Source organism: Crinia signifera, chromosome 5, assembly GCF_055691185.1.
Source record: "Crinia signifera chromosome 5, ASM5569118v1, whole genome shotgun sequence".
Taxonomy (NCBI): domain Eukaryota; kingdom Metazoa; phylum Chordata; class Amphibia; order Anura; family Myobatrachidae; genus Crinia; species Crinia signifera.
The window spans coordinates 39,163,751-39,187,579 of NC_139221.1; the positions used below are offsets into that span (position 1 = coordinate 39,163,751).

The 23,829-nt window shown below is 43.2% G+C and overlaps 1 protein-coding gene across 2 annotated transcripts in view; it reads right to left on the reverse strand.

The window, feature by feature from the left end:
• Positions 1–2,292: 2,292 nt before the first annotated feature.
• Positions 2,293–23,829, reverse strand: part of LOC146080133 (RNA-binding protein 12B-like) — a 34,061-nt gene continuing 12,524 nt past the window's right edge. Inside the window, exons 2-3 of one of the 2 annotated variants that reach the window (XM_083187058.1) lie at positions 16,388–18,422; positions 2,293–2,875 (exon numbers count right to left, since the gene is read on the reverse strand). In XM_083187058.1, coding sequence (XP_083043184.1) covers positions 16,408–18,422 — 2,015 coding nt within the window. In that variant the 3' untranslated portion in view covers positions 2,293–2,875; positions 16,388–16,407. The remainder of the gene's footprint in view (positions 2,876–16,387; positions 18,423–23,829) is intronic. The other variant, XR_014474828.1, reaches the window with a different exon arrangement.

Below are 23,829 nucleotides of genomic sequence, written 5' to 3' on the forward strand. Positions count from 1 at the left end.
TTCCACACACCAGAAACGGAGTAAAATAATATTTATTTATAAAACAGCAGTGTATTGTGCTGGAAATTAGAGAGAATTGCAATGGAAGTCCACCGTTATACCTATGAAGGAGATATAGACATTGGTTATTAAAAGAAAAATACATAAATACAGCTTTAATATTGCTATATGCAAGTAGACACTAGCAGATGTCATTTTCTAGGATGCCAGGGAAATGGTAGACAGAATCTGATTGGTTGCTATGGGCAACATCACCTCTTTTCATAGTTAGAAGCTTTAGTAACAAATGGCCTATTTAGTTCACTGTGAGATTTGGCTGTGCACAGATCTGCCGGAAAAGGGCCCTTATTCAGATCTGATCTGTACAAAATTGTTCTCAAAATGGGCAAAACTATGTGCGCTGCAGGTGGGGCAGATGTAACATGTGCCAAATGTAACTCTCTCTATACAGGTTACGTCTGCCCCACCTGCAGTGCACATGGTTTTGCCTATTTTGAGAACAAATTTGTACTCTGTGATCGGATCGGAGTGAGGGCCTAGGTACACTGAGCATTACAAATTGTCCTGTGTTCTCTTCAGTGTGCAAGGAAACCATGCAATGTTGCTGGTCGCTATGTGCCTTCTGGTACAGCACATCGTGCCGACTGCACCAAAGGACCTGATGTGTAGACAGAGTAATTCATTTGCATACAACAAAATTGGATCAGAAAATGCCTATAATTGCCCATGGGGTTATTTAATCCGTGCCTAATTTTCAGACAGTTGGCAAATCACCACTTTTCCTAAAGGGCCCCTTACACTTGTGAGATTTTGTGAGATTTCATCCAATTTGAGTCCATTTATCTGACAAGATCTAATGTGCCTGATGTGTAGGACACAATCCACAATCCTGTGCCATTGGGTATAACTAAGAGATTGGAAGAGATTGAACCTCCTGCACATAGGATAAATCTCGAGTCAATCAGGTTCAATTTGTTGAGACAATAAGTTGACAAGTGTAAGGGGGCCTTAAAGTTTTCTATCAGATTTACATTCGGCCTTTTCAATCCAAGTGACATTTGGATTGAAAATTCTGCAAATTACTCAGTAATCCAAGTGTTTAGTCAAAAAAAGTCAGTTTGACGGTTTTCCGCAGATACAGATTTGATTGCATCGGTCGCATTGAATAGGTATGTTCGTTTTCGGGTATCCAAAAAATCCGGACAAAATTGAATACCCCTCCCTATGGGGTGAATCCTGCAGCTGGTAAGGAAAGCGAAGCTAAGCTGCAGCTGGTAATGTAAGCAGGACATGAACAGTAAGGGCATGTTCTGGTGTTTGTGTACGCTGGCAGACCAACAGAGACAAATATGCCCATATAAAATTTGTATTAAATGTTGATGCCTTAAGGGCCCCCATACACTATGCCTGATTCGGATGGATTGGGCCATTAAACCGGCCCAAATCGCATATGTAGACATCCAATGCGATGTGCAGTCCCATACGAATCGGAGTCGGGCGGCCTGACCAGCTGCACACAAGATTTGCTAAATCTTATGTACAGCCTCCGGGCGGGGGACGCAGAGAAGCCTCTGGCAGGATGACGCTGCGAGCCGACCAGAGGTGGGCAGGGGATGCCGTTGAGGGGAACGGAGACCTGGGCCGGAGTAGAAGGGAGATGCAAGAAAGAAAAATAACAACAATACAAATGAATGGGCAGCCGGTGATTGTCTGAGAGCACTCTCAGCCAATCACTGGCTGCCCATTCATTTATATGGGCTTTTTTTTTTCTTGCTCCCCCTGTCTGGCTCTCTGTTCCCCTCACCAGTGTACCCCACTGCCTGTGTCCACTGCACCTGCCCATCTCTCTGATCGGCTTGCAGCGTCCGGTCAACGTCCCCCGCCTGTGTCCGCTGCCCACCTCTCTGATCTGCTCACTTACCGGCGTCCTCCGCCTCTATGTCTGCTGCCACCCTGCAGCTCCCCAAAATCGTGTCCGACTTGTCCTTAGGACTAGTCAGACCTTTAACCTGGTGCAACTACACCAGCTTGTGACTGGATGCAAAATCAGCTCTGAAGTGCATCATCATTACACATGCATACATTATTTTCAAAGTTGTACCTGCTATAAAAGCAAGGTTAGATCGCTCAGCACACAGCGATGTCAGCATTGTGTGCTGAGCAATCTGTCAGGGCCAGATTACTCAGCACACAATGCTGACATCGCTGTGTGCCGAGCAGGGTCCTTAGAGATAGCATTGTACAGCCCTGCGCGTTAATATCGCCCGCCGATTAATATCCAGCATGCTGGATATTGATCGGTCAGGGGCCAATGGTCTCAAAGCATGCTGGATATTAATCAGCGGGCGATATTAACGCGCAGGGCTGTACAATGCTATCTCTAAGGACCCTGCTCACTGAGTGATGCAGGGGCATTATCTATGTGATAGAAAGAGCTCACCATTAAACTAATGGTGACGTTTTAGAACACTCCAATTTTTCCCAGTTTTTATTGAAACTGAATTAATTCAAGTTCAGTGAATGCTCTGACCTGTTACACAGATAAGCAGTAAAAAAAAAATGTACAAAAAGGGACCAAGTAATAAGTTAAGGACTTTCTACAGCAATGGAAAATCGCTTTCCAGGCCATGGAGTACTGGCAATGGGCAACTGAATACTAGAAGGTGTTATGTAGATGAATTTCCGGGCTTGACACTTAAGGGGTTGATACTTTTTTTCAAAATTACTATTCAAGTGAAGCAATTACCTGTTCTGTTATCCTTGTATGCAGTGTTCTGGGATACTCTTGACGGCTGACTTCACAACAGCAGCAACTTACCATAAGACTTACCAATAGCCAGCTGACCAGGGGAATCCCTAGTAACATTTCCAGAGCCTGCAATAGAAGAGAAGCCAGGTAATTGACCAATGTACATACATCATTGTTGCCATATAAGTAATTGTTAACATAAAACATAATTTAGTAGGTATTAGGATTAAAAGTAAATAGTTTAAATTAAAAAAATAGATTAATAGTAGAACAGATTTTAATGAGATAACAATGTCTATATTTTGTTGAAACGGATTAAAAAGGTTTGAATGTGAATAGCTTACATAAGCAAGTATGATAGGTTTGTATTTAATTGTAGATTGCTTTGTGTGTGTTGAGTCATTGGGGACCATTCAATAGTTTATGCGTGCCCAAATCTTCTGTCTAAAGCAGGCATGTCCAAACTATGGCCCTCCAGCTGTTGTGAAACTACAAGTCCCATCATGCATTGCCACAGTTTTGCTATTAGGGAATGCTAAAACTATTGAAAGGTTATACTGGGATGTGTAGTTTCACAACAGTTGGAGGGCCACAGTTTGGACATACCTGGTCTACAGTGACGAGAGATCTGTTATTTTTTGTAACGCGCTGATTGTTCCCGTAAGTGTTAAGTTTAGCTGCGTACAATGGGTAAACCAGGGTAAAGTGTGAAGCACAACGCAGAAAAAGTGACATTTGGACAGCCAAATGGGTCACTTTTTTGCACATTTCTGCCTGGCAACTCGGGGCTACGAGCAGAAAGGAGCCCAGCAGCGTCAGCTGCCAATGCAAACATCTGAATTCTCCCCAGTGTGTAGCCCAAAACACGCCAAAGTACATTGGTTGTTACAAAAAAGTATTGGCGATGACAACTTGTCCAATTCTAAAAGTTTATTAATTTCCTTATAAAAATAAGTTAGTAGAATGTAGAGGGTATGCATTTACCCTCATACAGTTTATGATGCCACTTTTAAACTAAAATCCTGGGTTTGAATATAGTTTTGGACCACGGTCCCAAACTGGTTCAGACCCCTTTCATACTGCATCTCTGACTTGGGTTATTCCCAGGTCAGAGCCGTTTACAATGCGTTCACGAGTAGCCTCTCTTTTCTGAAGGGGATATCTCCAAATGCCAGAAAATACAGATTTTCCTGGAACTGGATCAAAATGTGTGTCCAGGAGAATGACTGTCACAGCTGTCAATGGCAACCCAACATTTACCAGCATCGGAAAAAAGGTTATCAACTGACAATCTATCCTATACAATCTATGTATACGGCTACAATGTTGGACTATATAAACAGAATTTGAAGGCAGATAACTATGGGGGGCCATGTAGTATGCCCATTTTTATTCTTTAGGCCAGTGGTTCGCAACCCTGGTCCTCAAGTACCCCCCAACAGTGCATGTTTTGCAGGTCTCCTCACAAAATCACACCTGTGGATCTTTTCAAATGTGCCTGAATAATGAGTGCACCTGCCGGATGAGATGGAAAACGTGCACTGTTGGGGGTACTTGAGGACCAGGGTCGGGGACCACTGCTTTAGGCAATCTGAACCCTTATGAACCACTAGCTCTTTGGAAGGATAGTCATAGGTCTATCCCAAGCCTGTTTAGCTTGCTCGACTGTCTTAGGGGGGTTATGCAGACCTGAATGCACAGCTGCGAATTCCCAGGCCCGTCGATTACAGAAAGACCGTGCATGTATACTGATCGTAGTAAGGCCCTACGCAAGTGCGCTGCTAAGTTGGAGAACGCTGGTACTTGCAGATCTGGAGTACCAACATTTTCTGAGGTGAGTGTCCTGTGGCAATGCTTAAAACAGCCCTAGCCTTGTTGGATTTAGCAGTGCGCTGATTACAATACCTGCAAGAGCTCCCTCCCGACTTGAATCTCCATGCACCATATTAAATTGACCCCTATGAGCAGCTAAACACAACCATAATGATTTTCAGCTGAAGATAGCTCAAAACACCAAAAGTGAGCTACTTTCAGCTCAAAATCACCCAGTGTGTATGGGCCTTAATAATAAGCCACACATGTTTAGAATTGGAAGGTGTTTGAGAAGCAGCAGCATCACCAAATCAAAAACGGCAATATAATGCTGATTGGGCTTCCAGCTTCATCACAGCTTTGCTTCTCACAAAACCCCAGCTTCTGGCAGGGGCAGCAAAAGGAGGGGTTTTGGGAACCATGCTGTATTGAGCAGCATGGCCCTTCTTTCGATATAGCAGAAAGACTTGCCTGCACAGTCTATTTCTGCTTTTGATCCCGATGCCGCACATCAGGATTGGATGTGGCTGTACATGTGCGATTCTCAGTATCACATTCTATTCGATTTGGACGCTGGGGACCCTGAATCACCCATGTGTAAGCTTTTACGAACAGAGCCCCCTTCCCTTAAGTGCCTTTTACTTCTCTTATTTAAACAATCTATTACTCCATACCCCCTTTGAAGGCACCACATCCTGTGGCTTTCTGCCACCCCAATATTTATTTAGGTGTCCTCTGCTCATGGATATGTTTATGCTTAATTCTCCCCGTATGTATACCTCATTACAGTCCAAGACAATATAGGACGAGTACAGATTGTACTCATCCTATATTGTCATAGACTGTAATGAGGTATACATACGGGGAGAATTAAGCCCCATTTCTAAGCAATCTGACCAGATCACTTAGAAATGAAGTACGGATCGCTCTGTGTGTATGCCCCATGTGATGGCAATGTGCAGTCCCACACATCGCCATCGCATGCACTAACTATCCTACTCGATTGCAGTGTTTTGCCTAGCAACCACTGCTCAGCGCACATTGCGGGTGCATCGCTTGTGGGCAGAGTGATCGGTGCTTAAGGACCTCACACAGCACGGGTGTGGCATCGCTCCCTGGGTACGGGGCTTTAGTCACAATTTTCTAGTTTTGCTGGTTTATGTGCTCTGTAACTGGGGATCCATTGTGGAGCTATATAACTAAAAGGATAATGCCTGCACTCACTGTATATTCATACCATGAACTTATTGAGATTATATATATATATATATATATATATATATATATATATATATATATATATATATATATATATATATATATATATATATATATATAATTTTTTTTTTTTTTTTCATTAACATTCACTTGTGTTCATGGCATAATCATTCTTTACAAAGTTAGCAGCAATAACTGTGCTTGGACCAATTCCACTTTAAGATTATGGACAATTAAGACTTCTTATTGCATTTTCAACATTAAATGAACAGACAGGTCACTAAAATGTATTGTGGGTATTTGCTTATGGAGGGGCAAAAAATAGACCGGCGCTTGCTTGGAGGATGGTGGGGAGGCAAAGGGGGGAGGGATGGAGGTTGAGAGACAATGGAGATGGAAAAGTAAAAAGAAAGATATAGATGAATTAAAAATAAATGAAAATGAAATGAAATAAAATAAGAATAATAAAAAATATAAATATAAAGAATAAGTGCAAATAACCAAATGAAAATAAAAATAAAATAAAAATGAAAAAATGGCGATAATGTTTTACAGCCCCTTTGAGATATTTGGAAAGTCCCAGTGGTTAACCTGTACTGTGCTAACTCTTATCTAAAGTACCTAGAGTCCGTTATAGGAGCTCCCGTGGACAGCAAAATGTAGCAGCGGCAATGCGCTGTTTGTTGTTTTCAGCGTGTCCGGGCTTCGGCGGGTGACGTCACCGTCTCTCCGGCAGCTTTGTTTAGATAGCGAGACAGCGTCTGACAGGTCTTCTCCTTCTCTGGGGGATCTTTTACAGCGGTCCAACGTGTTTCACGTCACTAGGACGCTTTTTCAAGGATCCTTCCTTGAAAGCGTCCTAGTGACGTGAAACGCGTTGGACCGCTGTAAAAGATCCCCCAGAGAAGGAGAAGACCTGTCAGACGCTGTCTCGCTACCTATACAAAGCCGCCGGAGAGACGGTGACGTCACCCGCCGAAGCCCGGACACGCTGAAAACAACAAACAGCGCATTGCCGCTGCTACATTTTGCTGTCCACGGGAGCTCCTATAACGGACTCTAGGTACTTTAGATAAGAGTTAGCACAGTACAGGTTAACCACTGGGACTTTCCAAATATCTCAAAGGGGCTGTAAAACATTATCGCCATTTTTTCATTTTTATTTCCATTTTCATTTGGTTATTTGCACTTATTCTTTATTATATTTATATTTTTTATTATTATTATTTTATTTCATTTCATTTTCATTTATTTTTAATTCATCTATATCTTTCTTTTTACTTTTCCATCTCCATTGTCTCTCAACCTCCATCCCTCCCCCCTTTGCCTCCCCACCATCCCCCAAGCAAGCGCCGGTCTATTTTTTGCCCCTCCATAAGCAAATACCCACAATACGTTTAACCACAAGACCTGGCAGCTCAAACATAAGCGCAAGTGCTGTTTTGTAGGAGTAATTCCTACATACTTTAGGTCACTAAAATGAATAAAACAAACAAAAAACATGTTGTTTGCTTTAATTTAAATATAATAAACTAATTTCAAAGAATGTGTGTCTCTAATGAATAATGATAACATTTTAGGTGTTCTGTATTAAAAAATAAAAGAGGTACTTATGTAGTATCTGGGCGCCCTATTTTAAAATCGGGTCGGAAAAATCGCATCCGATCCGATGCGATTTTCCAACGGATTCAATGTTAACATAGTTCTGTTCATTTCCCCACTATCCAAGTGGGCATAGAGTTGATTTTATAAAGCGTGGCGAGCCCTGCGAGGGGCCGCGGATTACTTAAAATGTTTTCGGCGTGCGCTCGCCACGCTTCGGGCTCGGTGGCTAGCTGCGCTCACCACGCTATATAAAATCAACTCTATGCCCACTTGGATAGTGGGGAAATGAACAGGACCTTGTTAACATTGAATCCTATGCAAAATCGAATCGCATGGCATGCGATATCGGATGCGATTTTGACGAAAATCGCATTGAATCGCATCTGATTGTATGCCTTAAGGTAAGGCATACAATCACAAAATCGGGCGCCCAGATACTACATAAGTACCAAATAAAAAAATAAAGATTTTTTGGGGGAATTGTTAACATTTGCAGAGCTTTAGGTCAATCAGGGTGGGTTGCATAGCAAGCAAAATTTTAGATGAATTTACTAAAGCCACAACCAAAAACACACAATATTAGGCATAGGATGTTTAAGGCATTAACATCAAAATGATAGATTTGAGCTAAGCAAACTGAGGAGCTGACAATTTAATTAGCAGGAACTTTTGCAGAGTTAAAACTGGTTGATGCAGGAGAAAGTTTATATTAAAAAGAAAGGTTGTGTACACATTGGTCTAGTTTAACAACTCCATTAAGCAGCCCATACACGGTCCGTTTAACAGATCCGTTTGGGACTTCAATAGTACACATCAGATCGGATTGCATCCCTGGTGCATGCACTGCGATCCGATGTGTACCTAGTACAAAAAGTATGTGCCGCACATACTTTTTGTACCGTACTATGTGATGCGCGGGAGCGCGCATCACATAGTACAGAACGGAGCCGTACACAACGGACCGTGTATGGGCTCCATTAGTCTTATTTTCAAATTTTGCAATAAGTAAGGAATATTTATGAAAATACAAATTTTAAATACCAAAAAGAAAAATCAGACACGGACGTAAAAAAAAAAAAGAAAAACATATAAGAACTTTAATATTTTAACGAAGCTGCTGGGCTAGATCCATGACATTGAAGCTGGAGAGCGGGGTACACACGTAGAATCAATCGATTGATGCTCCAGATCACCTCGCAGTTCAATCCTTGCGCTCCACTGCCATCAGCATCTGCACAACAGGAGGAGGGAGACCCGACGTGTGGACGGACTCCATGGACTTTTGAACAGATCCTCTTTCACTCTCTAAATCTAGGAGAACAGCTAATCCTCTCCTACACATCATCAAGTTTTATATACTGTAAGCTCCGTCCACAAAAAGTGTTTCACAGTTTTGGACAACCCCCCTTCAAACTGACTGAGAAAGAGGGAGGTCATCCAAAAGCAGACCTTATAATGGTGACTTACAGCAACATCTATAATATGCTGACCTAGACATATTTAAGTAAACATAGTAAATCGTTGCAAGACTTTCACTTCGATTCATCTAGATCAGGGGGGCAATAAGCAGCCTCCCATCTGCGATTCATCTACATATCCCAGCATTTCCTTCCAAAGGCAGGTGTAGCCCCACAGCAGCCAAAGGGACACTTACTGGCCATCCCTGATCTAGGCAAAATTCTGTTATGGTAGTAGAAGCAAGTTATTTCAGATATTTTATATTTAAATAACTCTGAAAGTAGGACCCTCTCATCTCTGTGTGCTAAAGCCCATTCTTGTTTGATTAATGTGGTTGTTTGCAATTATAAAGTTATAGCTACATGAAAAACCAGGCGTTTTAATAAAATCAACCAAATATCTTTAGGAAAAGAAAATGGCTTAACACTAACAATTAAACGGGTACAAAATATATATTATTAGATTGCTCTCTATTTTTAGATATATCAAGTTTGTGCACATTAAGAGACCATGAGGGAGATTTAAAATGTATAGGAATTTAATTACTGTCAGAAACTAGCCCTGAGGTTGCACTATGGGTGGATTTCTGCCAGCGACCTCCAGAAGATCAAGCAGTGAACCGCAATTAATGCACCTTCATGCCTCGCACTTGGCTCAAGATCTGCAGTTTAATATGGCTAGTCCTGGAAATTAGCGCAGGATTATGATGCTTTGGGGCTGGCCAGGAGTGCCAGATGCGCTGTAAATAGTTTTTGGGCAGTACAGATGGTGTAATGGTTAACATTACTGCCTCACAGCACTGAGGTCATGGGTTCAATTCCCACCATAGTCCTAACTGCGCAGCGTTTGTATATACTCCCCGTACTTGCGTAGGGTTCCTCCCACAATCCAAAAATATACTGGTAGGCTAATTGGCTCCCAACAAATTAACCCTAGAATGTCTGTACATTTACATGTGGTAGGGAATATAGATAGTAAGCTCCACTGGGGCAGGGACTGATGTAAATGTTCAAAGAACAGAGAAGTAAAGCTCTGCAGAATATGTATGCGCTATATAAGAAACTTAATAAATAAAATCAATACAGAGCACCTAGTACTTGGGAGAAGATACATAACACAGCTATCCAGGGCATTCCTGCGCAGGCAAAGGACCGGTTATGCAGATTAAGGAATAGCTCCAAAACATTTAATCAGAAACTACAAACTGAAACTCCCCCACAATGCCTCTGGAACTGCACTACTAGAACAGTATGGTTAATTTACCTATTGTCATTTGTTGCATGCATATCAGTAATATGTAAAATGTACAAGAGCTACTTCTATGGGTTCAAAGGTCTGCATCATTTGCAAAGGTTTCTCTATAGACTAGTGTTAATGCATTCTTATGGCAGGCTAACACTATAGAAAATACAATGTTAGCAGCATAGCCTCTAAGAACGTAGTGTAAAACTATCTTCTACATTCTCAGACAAAACTAATGTCACTTTCTGATTTAAAAAGACCAGTTAATCATCATATGGGAATCTACGCATGTACGGAATATACTACCAGCATTTTCCACAAGAAAGTTTTTAATCACAGAAAACAATTGCTACACTTGGACATGTTTCACTTAGGAATTCAGAGCTGGATGGATACTAAAGATTGCCAAAGTGACTAAACAGTACAGTGCCCGTTACTTAAACAGCCACCGACTGTTTCACCGAACTAAAATAAGAGGCTTCTAAAATTAGACAGCAGAACTGTAGTGTCCTTGATTTAAGAGCGGCATGTCAAACTAGTGCTATGTATACAAGCCTGGATGGGAAAAATTGATAAGTCTATATAGTGATGGAGAACCTTAGCACTACAGCTGTAGAACTACACACCCCAGTATGCTCTGCAACAGTTTTAGCATGGCCAAATAGCAAACCTTTTGCAGGCCATGCTAGGATGTGTAGTTCAACAGCTGGAGTGCCATGGCTCTCCATCACTGGCCTTAGAGCTCATACTGGCTCCTTGAGAACACTAATCTGTCTAGAGTACAGAAGGCCTGTGTTGAATAGGTGATATATATTTTTACATGTATTCTCCAATGCAGAAAACTCATAACTTTTTTCCCACCTAGTCTTATTAGTGTTATCAAGAGAACAGTAGGAGTTCTAGTGGTTCCCAAACTCCGTCCTCAACAACCTCTATCAGTGCAAGTTTTCCAGGTCTCCTCACAGAATCACAAGTGAAATTCCGCTCCACTGAAGATCTTTTAAAATGTGTCAGTGAATAATGATTACAATTGTGAACCTGACAGGTGACCAGGAATGCATGTTTTATTGGGGTCCTTGAGGACAGAATTTGTGAAAACACCCCATAAAAAGAATACTCATTGGTGCGAATGCAATGGATTCCTACACTCCCTTTTGGGCATCTATAGCAATTAATAGTATTACCAGCAGCACACTTTCTTACAGCTTCCGGAAGTGCAAGAAAAACAGTGATTAAAGTCTGTAGTTTGGGCCCCCAGACCTGGACTATAACACGCCAAAATGGGAACTTTAGACAGGGTTAGACGCAGGTGCATAAAGTGCTAGTGGAGGTCTTGGCCGGGCAACAATTGAATAGCTACCCCTTGCTATAGAGGCACAACAGGGGACGCATGCAACAATTTAATAAATTACATGATAACCACTTTTGAAAAGTTCATAAAGCTCACGCATTTTACATCCATACTAAAAAGAAAATAGTCCAGGTCTGTTCCAGATCTTTTATAAATGTTGAAACATAAAAAAAAAAAAAAAAAAAGGGAGCAATACCAATCAAAGACTTCCATGGATTGTACTCAGAAAGGGACATTACTGGCAGAGATGAATACTTACAAGGCACAGATGAGATAATGCTGAGGAAGGTTCCTTCTGTTGACATCTGTCCACCGAAGCTCCATGTCAGCATCACCTTTCTACATGTAGTTGCTTCTGAAAACAGGTTACGTTGATCCGGCGAACTCCAGCGAAATTCTCCTTAATCACGCCTTCCCAGTCTCCACCTGCAGTCATGTTGTCTCAAAGAGGTTTTATTAACACGTTTTATTTACCTTTTAGCCAAATAAGATGCCACCAGGTTTCGCTCCGAAGTGAAAACTAATTTTCATTTCTGAGCAAATCTTTTCATCGTTCAACCTCTTGAAAGTATCTTCTGAATAACACAAGGATAATTCTCCCTTACCTTTGGGCCTATTGCCATCAGGAAAACACTATGGGCCAGATTCAAATGATTAATCACGCCTGGTCTCCGGTCTAAAGTGACGGGAGCTCGCAGGGACATATTCAAATTGCTGTTTTTATTGAATATACTGTGCCCATTAAGGTCAGGTTTATGCGCGCATAACAGTGAAACACGCCAACCTAATTAGTGCAATGCTAAAAATCCCATTTGTGCACCCAAAGGGGTGACTTCATGCATTTCAGCTCACCACCCACGGGGTGTTCGATCGGAAATGTTGGCACCGGCAGCCATACGTGCCCGAGCTGAGCTATATTTGAATAGCTCAGTTTGGCCCCCTCTAGAGGCAGCCGAAGCAAAATCATTCAATCCAGCCCAATATGTACAAATCTTACAAGTTTAATAATTAGGTATCCTAAGCATAAAGCTACTAGAAGATATACATTAGAGGCCAATATATTTCTTGTAGTAGGCATATGCTGCAAAGTATAAGTAGGCAGTATGACGACAACTCCGTTATCCTGTTGTATGGACATGCATGTGGACATTTCTTCTGTAACCCATCCGAGCTGCAAGCAATGTGCGATGTGTCTGAGTGACCACGTTACGGGCAGAACTTTGAACAGCTAAAACTGGCACTTCTGAGCTCAATAAAACAATGGGCACCCAAAAAATTGGCATACCACCCTGTCTAAAATGCAATTATGAGCATCCATTAAACAATTGACTTGCCCCCTATATGCCCAATAGACTACAAACCAGTCTAAACGCATGTAGACCTGGGACTACAATAAATGATCAAAATTCACTGTAAATTGAGCAATGCTTGGGCAGAGCGCTATGGGTGACTAGAAGGCAAAGGAAAAAAACAGTGGAGAAACCCTTTCAGAGTGAATGTGAGGTGATGCGCAATGGTTCTCAATCTAGACCAGGCTTTCCCAACCCCTGTCCTCAAGGCACACCAACAGCGCAGGTTTTAGTGATATCCAGGCTTCAGCACAGATGGTTTAATCAGAATCACTAAGGTACTAATTAAGTCACCTGTGCTCAAGCCTGGATATCACTAAAACCTGCACTGTTGGTGTGCCTTGAGGACCGTGGTTGGGATAGCCTGATCTAAACCATTGTGTCTGACTGAGGACCACTGCCTCGAACACTGAAAAGTGTGTTTGATATTTTAAATTAACCTATACTATTATATAGGTTATTCCAATACTTGGAAAACTCATTCCAAACTAAAATTACACCCGGGAAAGGCTATACAAGTATTATTTGTTTCAGAAATTCAAGAAGAAATATTCACTGCACTTATTTTTATGAATAGGCATGTTTCAATGGTTTTGAAAATATATATTGCCCTCATGTAAGTATTGGTTCCCACCAGGAAAAGTATAGCATACATGTATATGCTAGTCAGCTGTTCATACAAACAGGAAAGGAATGAGGAGTACACTACTGGGACATTTATGGATACTCATAGAATAACTTTGAAAAAATAATATTCCAGGGCTACAACAGGACCCACTATTGGACTGGTGTTTTCTTTAACCATCAGCTGTGAAGTATCAGGCATGCCATCTTCCATCCACACGCACTACACTTGTTATGTTGAAGGAAGCTGCAATTATAATTGGGTAACATTGGATCTAATAATAGTGTCAGGAAAGATGCTTTTTAATCTCCCACATTTAACACACTCATTTTCTCCCCTTCAGAGTATACTTTGGGGGGATACAACTGTTTATCAAGCCAACTGTGCAACCAATCTCCCCTCTTAAGTGACAGGACACCCTGGGCGCTATTCAATTCAACAGTGTCCAAACAGATCAGGTGTAGTCGCCTAAAATTGTTAAATGCAACTAAAGCAATCATATACTAAATATTATGAATATTAAAAAAAAATATGACATTAAAATAAACTTGGATATTGGCTATTCCAATATTATGTTAAATGGCTTTATTAAATTTACAAATAAAAATAGGGCAAGATTTGAAGCTTTTTGCGTTGGCTCCTATTCAATTGTAGCTCCATTCGGGCGCATATGGCTGCCAGTGCCATCATTTCAGTTGGGTGCTGGGCTGAAGTGCATGAAAAGTCAACCATTTGAGAACACAGGCCTTTTCACATCGTGCCCATTAGCTTGGTTGTGTTTAGTCGGTATGAACACCTAAACCCAACCTTAATGGGCACGATACTCGTGAAAAACAGCAATTTCAATATCGACCCACAACTTCCCATCACTTTAGACGGCAGATTGGGTGCGATCAAACATTTAAATCTGCCCCAAAGATTTACCCAGAATGATTTAAAAAATGTGCACAGTGTATTACATGTTAGTTATTGTTGCATCGGTTTTGTATAGGCCTCCTACAAAAACTAACATGTATAATCCTTTCACACTGCATTGCCAGTTTGCACTCAGGACTTTGTACCCTGCTTGCTACCTAGGTTGAAATGTTGCGCCGCTCAACGTGTGATCTCAAAAGCATGCTTTAACACTGCACAATATCCCAGGATGCTGTGCGTTCACGTACAATAACAACGATGAGACAGCCTACCTAGAGGAGGTTAGCAACCACTCTTGGTGCAACGTCAACAATCTGAACATCAGAAAAACTAAGGAACTAATAGTGGACTTCAGCACAAAGCAGGAGAAAAACTACCAGCCACTGACCATCAACAGGACCCCAGTGGAGAGAGTAGACCGTTTCAGGTACCTAGGTGTCTACATCAGGCAGGACCCGACATGGTCCTGCCATGCCAACTCCCTGGCAAAAAAGGCCCGGTAATGTCTTTATCATCTTAGACGGCTGAAGGACTTTAGACTATTCTCATGGACACTATAAACAGCAAGCGATGCTGGACCAAAGCCAGGAAGATAATGAACAATGGACTCTTCTCCCTATTGCGATCAGGGAAACGCTACTGCTCATTGAAGGAAAACACAGAACGAATGAGAAGAAGCTTCGTCCCGCAGGCCATTAGAGCCCTCAACCAGACCTCCTAGTAACAAGACTTTCCTTCCTTCTACTAGACCTACCCCACACAATCTCTCTCTCTCTCTACACTATTCCTCAGCCGATCTACTACCCTAACGTAATGTAGGACAGTTGTATAAGCATTTCACTACATATTGTACTATGTATGACCTTGTATGTGACAAATAAATTTGATTTGAATAACCAAGGATATTTGTGGCAGTGTAAAAGGGGTATTATTCGCCTAGTGTGCACAAGAGCATAGATGTGTTTTTACTGAACAAAATGAGTGCTAAACATGGGGATCCTATCTCTGTAGCAAATGAGGTTTGATGCAGCCATTAGGGTTATTAGAAAGGGAAGAATAAAAAATAAAAACAGAACCGTAGGCAATAACAGAAAAAAAAAAACTTCCATAGGTTTACTTATGATTTATATTGATTATTCTCAGCAACTATATTTTACATAAAGCAGTTTAGATCAACAGTGCTTTTAACTAGTAGCATTGACAGTTGTCAGAACAGATTGCAGTAATAACATTGTGAACAAGATGCTAAGGTACCCATACACTAGGGCGGTTGCACGGCAATTTGGTCACATTTCATCCGATTTCGCACCAGAATCTGGTGCAAAGTGTCAGAATCGCATGTTTTTGACATCAGGTTCGATGCGACGCGCGGTTCCGTGATCATATCAGAGCCTGAATATGCTATAGATATATTGCATTGCCAAGCCTCCGGCTGGCATACAATACTTTGTATGCAAAAGAACTTCATATGGTGTATCATATGTAGTCCTGCCACCCGGGAGGTTTACCGGGCAGTTCAAGGGGGATTGCAGGCGAATTCTACCTCGGGGGAAGTCACCCTAGTGTATGGCCACCTTTAGACTGTACTATGCACAGCAGAAGTCTGTCCAAGAATACCAAAGAACGAAAGCTTGTACTCTGCAGTCAAAATGATTGTATAGACTCATTCTCATTGGGTACTTTTATACATGTATATACGCATAGCAAGAGATCATTTTTTGAATGGATAATACAGATTTGGATTCTAAAATCTGTGATGGATAACTTCACTCAATAGGTTTTTAAGGTATTACTATAAAGATCTATACTATACTTATAGGAATATATTCCAGCACCAAATTTTTAGTAAGAGCTTCTAAACTTTCTGCAACTAAAAGATTAATCTGTAACCTGTGATTTAGATGCAAAAACAAAACAAAATACACTGTTGCTTCTCATTTGCGTTTACTCTTAAACATCTTCAACAAAGTGAAACTTAAAGGATTCCTTACAGAACAAATCAAATTCCACAATAGGGACTACAACTTATTTTCTAAGAGAAAAAAAAAAAACAAGGGACTTACCAAGAAAACTTAACCAGCAATTAAAATAAGCTGAGATACACCTGCTTATTGCCAATCTCTTTCTTGTTTAGTGATTCTATGGCAGACACTGCATCAGAGTAGCTTGACACACGCACAGTCGCTATGCCTCTCTCAATATTTTTCAGATTTACAGAGCTCATTTTGTAGCCAATGAAGAAGTCCAATATTTCACCAACAGTAACAGTGCAGGGCAGGTTCCTAATAAACAATAATGTCACTCTATTGTTTGCAGCCTCTAGCTTGGATTCTTCATTGCCGCCATTTTCAACTTTGGGAACCAACAATTCTGTTTCACCCGGACCCTCATTGACCGGATCACTCTGCTGCAAAGGACTTGCGGACTCCAAAACAGGCACAGGTTGCACAGCCTCTACGGATTCTGCGATTGTAGCCTTTAGGCTGTCCGGTGCCTCCTCTTCCGTTTTAGAAATAAAAAATGGAATAGGGTCATCGATGTCAAAACGCATCTCTACCTCCTTGGAATCCAGCGCTGGCGTCATTTCACTAGAGTCCGACGATGATGTCACTGCCATACTGGAAGCTGGTTTGGATACAGACTCTGAAGCTGGTTTGGATACAGACTCTGAAGCTGGTTTGGATACAGACTCTGATGGTACATCAGCGATGTCATCGGCTTGGGTAACGAGGCTCAGATCTTCTGAGTTACTCGTGGTAACGTTACCGAAAGCATTCATTTGTTCCTCGGTGATGCGACTCAAAAGGATTTCTGTCCCTAGAAACTGTTTATGGTTTTGTTTCTCGGCCTTGTAGGCTTCGTTTTCATCAGCGAATTTAACTAACACTTCTCCAAGGCCACATCCGCTATTATCAATCAATAGGGAAATGTTATGTTCTTTCACAGAAATGCCAGTAAAAAAATTCTGGACATCAACTTTTGTAATGGCAGAGGGGAAATTCCGCAAAAACAAGCACCGCTTTTCTCGAGAGCTTCGCTTGGCCGGTTTTTTCTTGTAATCTGGGTGATCTTTTGACACTCGGGTTCTCATGCGCTCAATTAACTGCAACATATCCCTTTTGGAAATGGGCAATATGTTAATTCTATTGCCTTTAAAGGTTTCATCGTTCAAACGCAACGCTCTTTTATAATCTTTTTCTGTGGTGAACATTGTGAAAGCTTCTCTTGTCCGTCTACCCTCTTTGTCGACTAGGAATGTAATGCGGGAGTCGCTCATGTCAGAATTGTAAAATAACTTTTTTATATCCCTTTTCTCAGCTCTGTAACTCAAGTTAATAATATGCACAAAAAATTCACGTATAAATGGTGACCTGGGTCTTTCCCTCCTAATTCTGGATCGAGATCTCGACCTAGACCTCGACCGAGACCTCCTCCTTCGATGGGTAGATGAACGGGATGGAGAGCGCTCCCTTCCCCGAACGTTTAACCCGCCACCGTTCTTGATCCACTCTTTCTCATCTGATATTTTGAGTGTCACAGACGAATCACAAAGGCACCGACTGCTAAGTTTGATTCCCTCGGTAGCATCAGTACTATTTTCAAATTTAACAATACCATTTCCATTCCTGATTCCGTTTTCAAATTTCAAGAATAAGATGTCAACAACCTTTAGCCCCTTAAAAAAGTCTTGGATATCCACTTTTGTAGTTTTTAAGGGCATTCCATGTATGTATATATATGAAGGCTTACTGACAGGAACGCTAACATTTGTTCCCGGGTAAGAGACAGCACCCATAGAATTATTCACACCTAGACGGTATACCTCCATTGCACTCTGCATTTCAGATTCGCTGCTGGGCGAAAGATGAATTTGGGAATTCTTTAGAGGACGACCTGACAGGAATAATGCACACCGAGCATCTTCGTAGGTTGCAAATATAATAAAAGCCTCACCAAATTTTCCACCAGTGATATACACACCTCCCTTGGGAATAGTCAATCCACAAAAGAACTGTCGAATGTCAACAGAATCTGCAATAGCAGGAAGCCCCTGCAAACGGATGATTGTGGACGTTCTTGGGCTACAAACAACCATGCCTGAAAGAAAAAAAAAAAAAAAGAGGGGGCATGACAAATTGTAATTTTCTGCTTATCACTTTAAATTGTCACTTAATTCTGACCAGTTTAAAACAAGTAAATTCTATGCAATATAAAAAAAAAATAAGGAATTTGGTACTCACCGATAATTCCCTTTCTCCAAGGCAGCAGGGGACACTGCAGTCATAACGTGTGGGATAGCATGGTGTACTGGAGGAGTCGGCACTTTAAGAAAATTTGAATGTGGCTGGCTCCTCCCCCCTCTATCACCCCCCCCAGACCTCAGTCTTAAAAAACTGTGTCCGCAAGAGGAAGATGATAGGGCAAGCAACCGACAGGAGGAGGATACTGTCACTCAGAGAAAACAGAGATTAGAACCCAACACACATTGAAAAACAGTAAATATGTATCAACAGACACACTTATACATATAGAAATCTAGAAATAGAAAGAACTTCTAACAAACATACAACTGCATGTTCACCCTTTAGGTTAAAGGTAAGTATTATTTCTTATGGCAGGAAGACTAGCGCTGGGAGGGCGTGCAGTGTCCCCTGCTGCCTTGGAGAAAGGGAATTATCGGTGAGTACCAAATTCCTTATTTCTCCCTCGGCCAGCAGGGGACACTGCAGTCATAACGGAATAATACCCAAGCACTACTCCCGGGTGGGAGAGCACTGGGATTCCTGCAACACCGCCCTTCCAAAGGATGCCTCAGAAGTGGCAAAGGTATCGAACCTGTAAAACCGAGCGAAGGTATTTGTACCAGCCCAAGTGGCCGCCCTACACACTTGTGCCAGGGAAACCCCCCTAGCCAGGGCCCAGGACGTGCTTACCGACCTTGTGAAATGAGCCGATATGCCAGATGGAGCCTGTCTTTGAGCCTGCACATAGGCTTCCTTAATGGTCAGGCAAAGCCAGCGGGCCAGCGTCTGTTTCGAAGCTGGCCATCCTCTCTTTTCAGCTCCATACAGAACGAAAAGATTATCCGATTTCCGTACATCCGCCGTACGTTTCAGATAAATTCGTAAGGCCCGAACTACATCCAGCAACTTCGATTCCCCAGACAGAACTGGAATCACGATAGGTTCATTCACATGAAATGCCGAAACTACCTTCGGCAAAAAGTCTTTTCGGGTCCTTAGTTCTGCTCTATCTTTATGGAAGACCAAGAAAGGAGCCCGGCAAGAAAGAGCCCCTAACTCCGATACTCGGCGCGCAGAAGCTTAGGCTAATAACATGACCGTCTTCCATGTGAGATATTTAATGTCCACCGAGTTAAGGGGTTCAAACAGGTTTGACTTAAGGAAGTTCAGGACCAGTGGCAGTTCCCAGGGTTCTGTAGGCGATACAAACGGTGGTTGTATTCTCAGTACTCCTTTTAGGAATGTTTGCACCTCCGGGATAAGGGCTAACCTTCGATGGAAAAAGATAGAAAGGGCAGAGATCTGCACCTTTAACGAGCCCAACCGGAGACCAGAGTTCAATCCCACCTGTAGGAATTGTAGCAATCTGGACAATTGAAATACGGCCCTGGGAAACTTCATTGACTCACACCAACGGATATAGGACCGCCATATCCTATGATAGTGGGCCGATGTGACCCCCTTTCTGGCCTTCAGCATGGTGGGAATAACCGATGATGGGATTCCCCTTCTTTTTAGCAAATTGGCCTCAACAGCCGGGCCGTCAAATGCAGATGACGTAAGTTTTGGTAACCGAATGGTCCCTGTTGAAGTAAGTCTGGACGCATTGGGAGGCGCCAAGCGTCTACTGACAGGAGCTTGAGGTCGGAGTACCACGACCTCCTCGGCCAATCCGGCGCTACTAGAATGACGGTTGTGTCCTCCCTCTATCTTTTTGAGGACTCTTGGAAGAAGAAGGAGGAAAAATGTAGACAAGTCTGTATGGCCACCGAATGGACAAGGCGTCCACTGCCACCGCCGCTGGATCCAGGGACCTGGCGCAATAGAGAGGCAGCTGATGGTTCAGTCTGGAGGCCATCAGATCTGTGGAGTCGGAAAAAAGGTATTCGCTAGGAATAATCAGGCGCCTTGCTGAGAGTTGCTTCTCTGGTAAGAGCTGCTGCTTAGATGTGGGGGTAGTCACTCCCCACTTAGAAAAAGACCGCAAAGTGTCTCACGCTGGGTGAGAATAGCAGCGCTCAATTCAATGAATGAGACAAATATTTGAAATGTAACAATTTTTACTGTTAATTAAAATACAATATAAAAAACATATATAAAAACAATAATGACAATAATGGTATAATGGTACCATTATACCATTATTGTCATTATTGTTTTTATATATGTTTTTTATATTGTATTTTAATTAACAGTAAAAATTGTTACATTTCAAATAATTTGTCTCATTCATTGAATTGAGCGCTGCTATTCTCACCCAGCGTGAGACACTTTGCGGTCTCTATCTGTGGAGTCCCCCACCGGAGGGTGATCTGATGAAACACCTCCGGATGGAGAGCCCACTCCCCTGGGTGGAAATCTTGGCGACAGATAGTCTGCCTGCCAATTTTCCACCCCTGGGATGAAAACTGCAGAGAAATCTGTGGCATGAGCCTCTGCCCATTCCAAAATGGGTCGAACCTCCCTCATGGCGGCACGGCTCCTTGTGCCCCCCTTGCCGATTTACATAGGCCACTGCTGTCATGTTGTCGGACTGAATCCTTATTGAACGTCCCCTGAGCAGCTCGTGCCCCTGCAACAGGGTGAGTCTGATGACCCGCAACTCCAGGATGTTTATGGGGAGTTTGGATTCTTGTAGTGACCATCTTCCCTGAAACCTGTGGTTCAGAGCCACTGCTCCCCAGCCCCAGAGGCTGGCATCTGTCGTCACTATGGTCCATGTACAGGGTCTGAAGCTGCGGCCCTGCAACAGATGCGGGGTGTGGAGCCACCACCGAAGTGAAGTGCGGGCTTTTTGTGACAGGGTGATTCTCTTGTGGATCTGAAGGTGTGATCCCGACCACTGGGATAACAGATTCTCCTGGAACTCCCGGGAGTGGAAGCGGCCGTATGGGAGAGCCTCGAATGAGGCCACCATTAATCCCAACAGACGGGTACAAAGATGTGCAGAGACTCTGCGTAGAAGCAGGATCTGACGTACTCTTGACTGAAGGGTCCTGATTTTGTCCATAGGAAGGAACACCCTTTCCTGGACTGTGTCCAGTATCAAGCCTAGGAACTGAAATCTTTGAGACTGGTTTAGTTGTGACTTTTTGAAGTTCACTATCCACCCGTTTTGTATTAGGAAATTGCAGGTCAGAAGGGCGTCTGCCTCTAACTTCTGTTGACATGGTGACTTTAAGAGGAGATCGTCTAAGTAAGGTATGATGGTCACGCCCTGTAGACGAAGGGCCGTGACCATACAGGCCAGCACCTTTGTAAAAACCCACGGAGCGGATGAGAGGCCAAAGGGTAAACCTCTGAACTCGTAATGATTGTCTTGTATGGCGAACCTGAGGAATCTTTGATGTGGTTCCCAGTTGGGGATATGCAAGTATGCGTCCTTGATATCCAGGGAGAGAAGATATTCCCCCTTTTCCAAGGATGCTACTACTGAACGAATTGACTCCATTTTGAACTTGTGATAGAACACAAATTCGTTTAGCTTCTTTAAGTTGAGAATTGGACGGACGGAGCCGTCTGGCTTTGGCACTACGAAAATGCTTGAATAATACCCGGTGCCCCATTGATGAGCTGGAACCGGGATGATTACCTTTGAGAGAATGAGGGACTGAATGGAGCCGCAAAGGGCTGAGGCTGTTTCCACCAAAGATGGAAGGCCTATTGGGAAGAATAAGGTTGGAGGCGAGGCCGTGAACTCCAGTTTGTAACCCTGAGTCACTATCTGGAGCACCCAGGCGTCTTTGCAGTGGGACTTCCATGTGTCTGCAAACAACAACAGCCTGGCGCCCACCTCGGGATCCCCCAGGTGAGCAGGGAGACCGTCATGCCACCGGTTTCTCGGTGGCCTTTGGGTCTCTGAGAGAGGTAGTGGCCTCTGTAGGAGGAGAAACCTCCCCTGGACCTGCCTCTAAACCCTGCGTTACCTCGAAAGGAACGAAAAGTAGGGGACACAAATGGCCTTTTTGTAGCCGGAGCAGAAGAAGGAAGGAAAGGCGACTTTCCCCCCATTGCCTGAGAGATCAGCCTATCCAAGTCAGGTCCAAAAAGCATGTCACCCGTGAAAGGAAGGCCTTCCACAGCTTTTTTGATCTCTGGTTTGGCCTGCCATGAACGCAGCCAAACAGAGCGTCTGGCCACCACCGCGGAGGCCGAGGCCTTAGCTCCCAAAACCGAAATATTAGAGGCCGCTTCACCTATGTAGGATGAAGCATCCCTGATGCACTCTGCCAAGGGGAGCAGTTCATCACGAGGAGTGTTTTGTTCCAAACCAGTGATAAGATCAGAGGCCCATTTTTCCATTGCTCTGGCTACCCAAGCAGACGCCAGAGCAGGGCGGAGCAGAACTCCTACATTTGAATAAATGTTCTTAAGAGAGCTATCCAAGCGTCTATCCTGAGACTCTTTTAGGGACACTGCCCCAGGGATAGGGAGTGTGGTTTTCTTGGACAGGCGGGAGACACATCTGGAGCGGGAGGGGTCTCCCATTTTTCTCTGGATACATCTGAGAAGGGGACCTTCAATCTCCTTGACATTTGAAATTTTTTGTCAGGAGACTTCCAGACCTTTAAAAGAGGGTCATCTAACTCCTTTGAGTCTGGGAAAGTTAGGGGTTGTTTTTGAACCCTGCCAAAAATAGATACCTGAGGTGGTGCGGAGGTATCGGCAATGTGAAATGTGTCACGGATTTCTCTGATCAAGCCTTCCACTCCCTGCACCTCCTCCTCTGGAAGGTCGTCCCCAATGGGGTCCTGAGCCAGATCTGGAGGAAATTCCCCCTCTTCTAAGGGGATATAGTTATCTGTCGTAAGCCAGGACTATGGTCGGCACTGCCCTTCTCTTCACTGGGGGTGAAGAGGGTCTAGCTTGGGAGTAGGAAGATACAGACTGTTTTAGGGAGTCAACCGACTAAATAAGGGATGAAGCCCATAGTGGCTCAGTTGTAGCAAGCTGAGACAGGTGAGAGTGAAATACTTCCCTGTCCTTTCTAGAAGCCTCCATTTCAGCAGTGAAGTTAGAAAGGAGGGTTTGTAAGACATCCCCAGGGTTCTGGGGGGTAGCCTGAGGCCCAGGGGAACTGGGAGTAACAGCAACATGCACCCTTGCAGAAGCCTGTATTCTTGTATAGCAAGGGCCACACAGGGAGACACCCTTGATGTGCTGCGTGTACTGTTGCTTGCAGTCTTTGCAAGTGTACACCTTTTGTGCAGCCTTAGAAGAGGTAGCCCTTCCTGCCATACTGAAGCCCCACAGAACCAAAC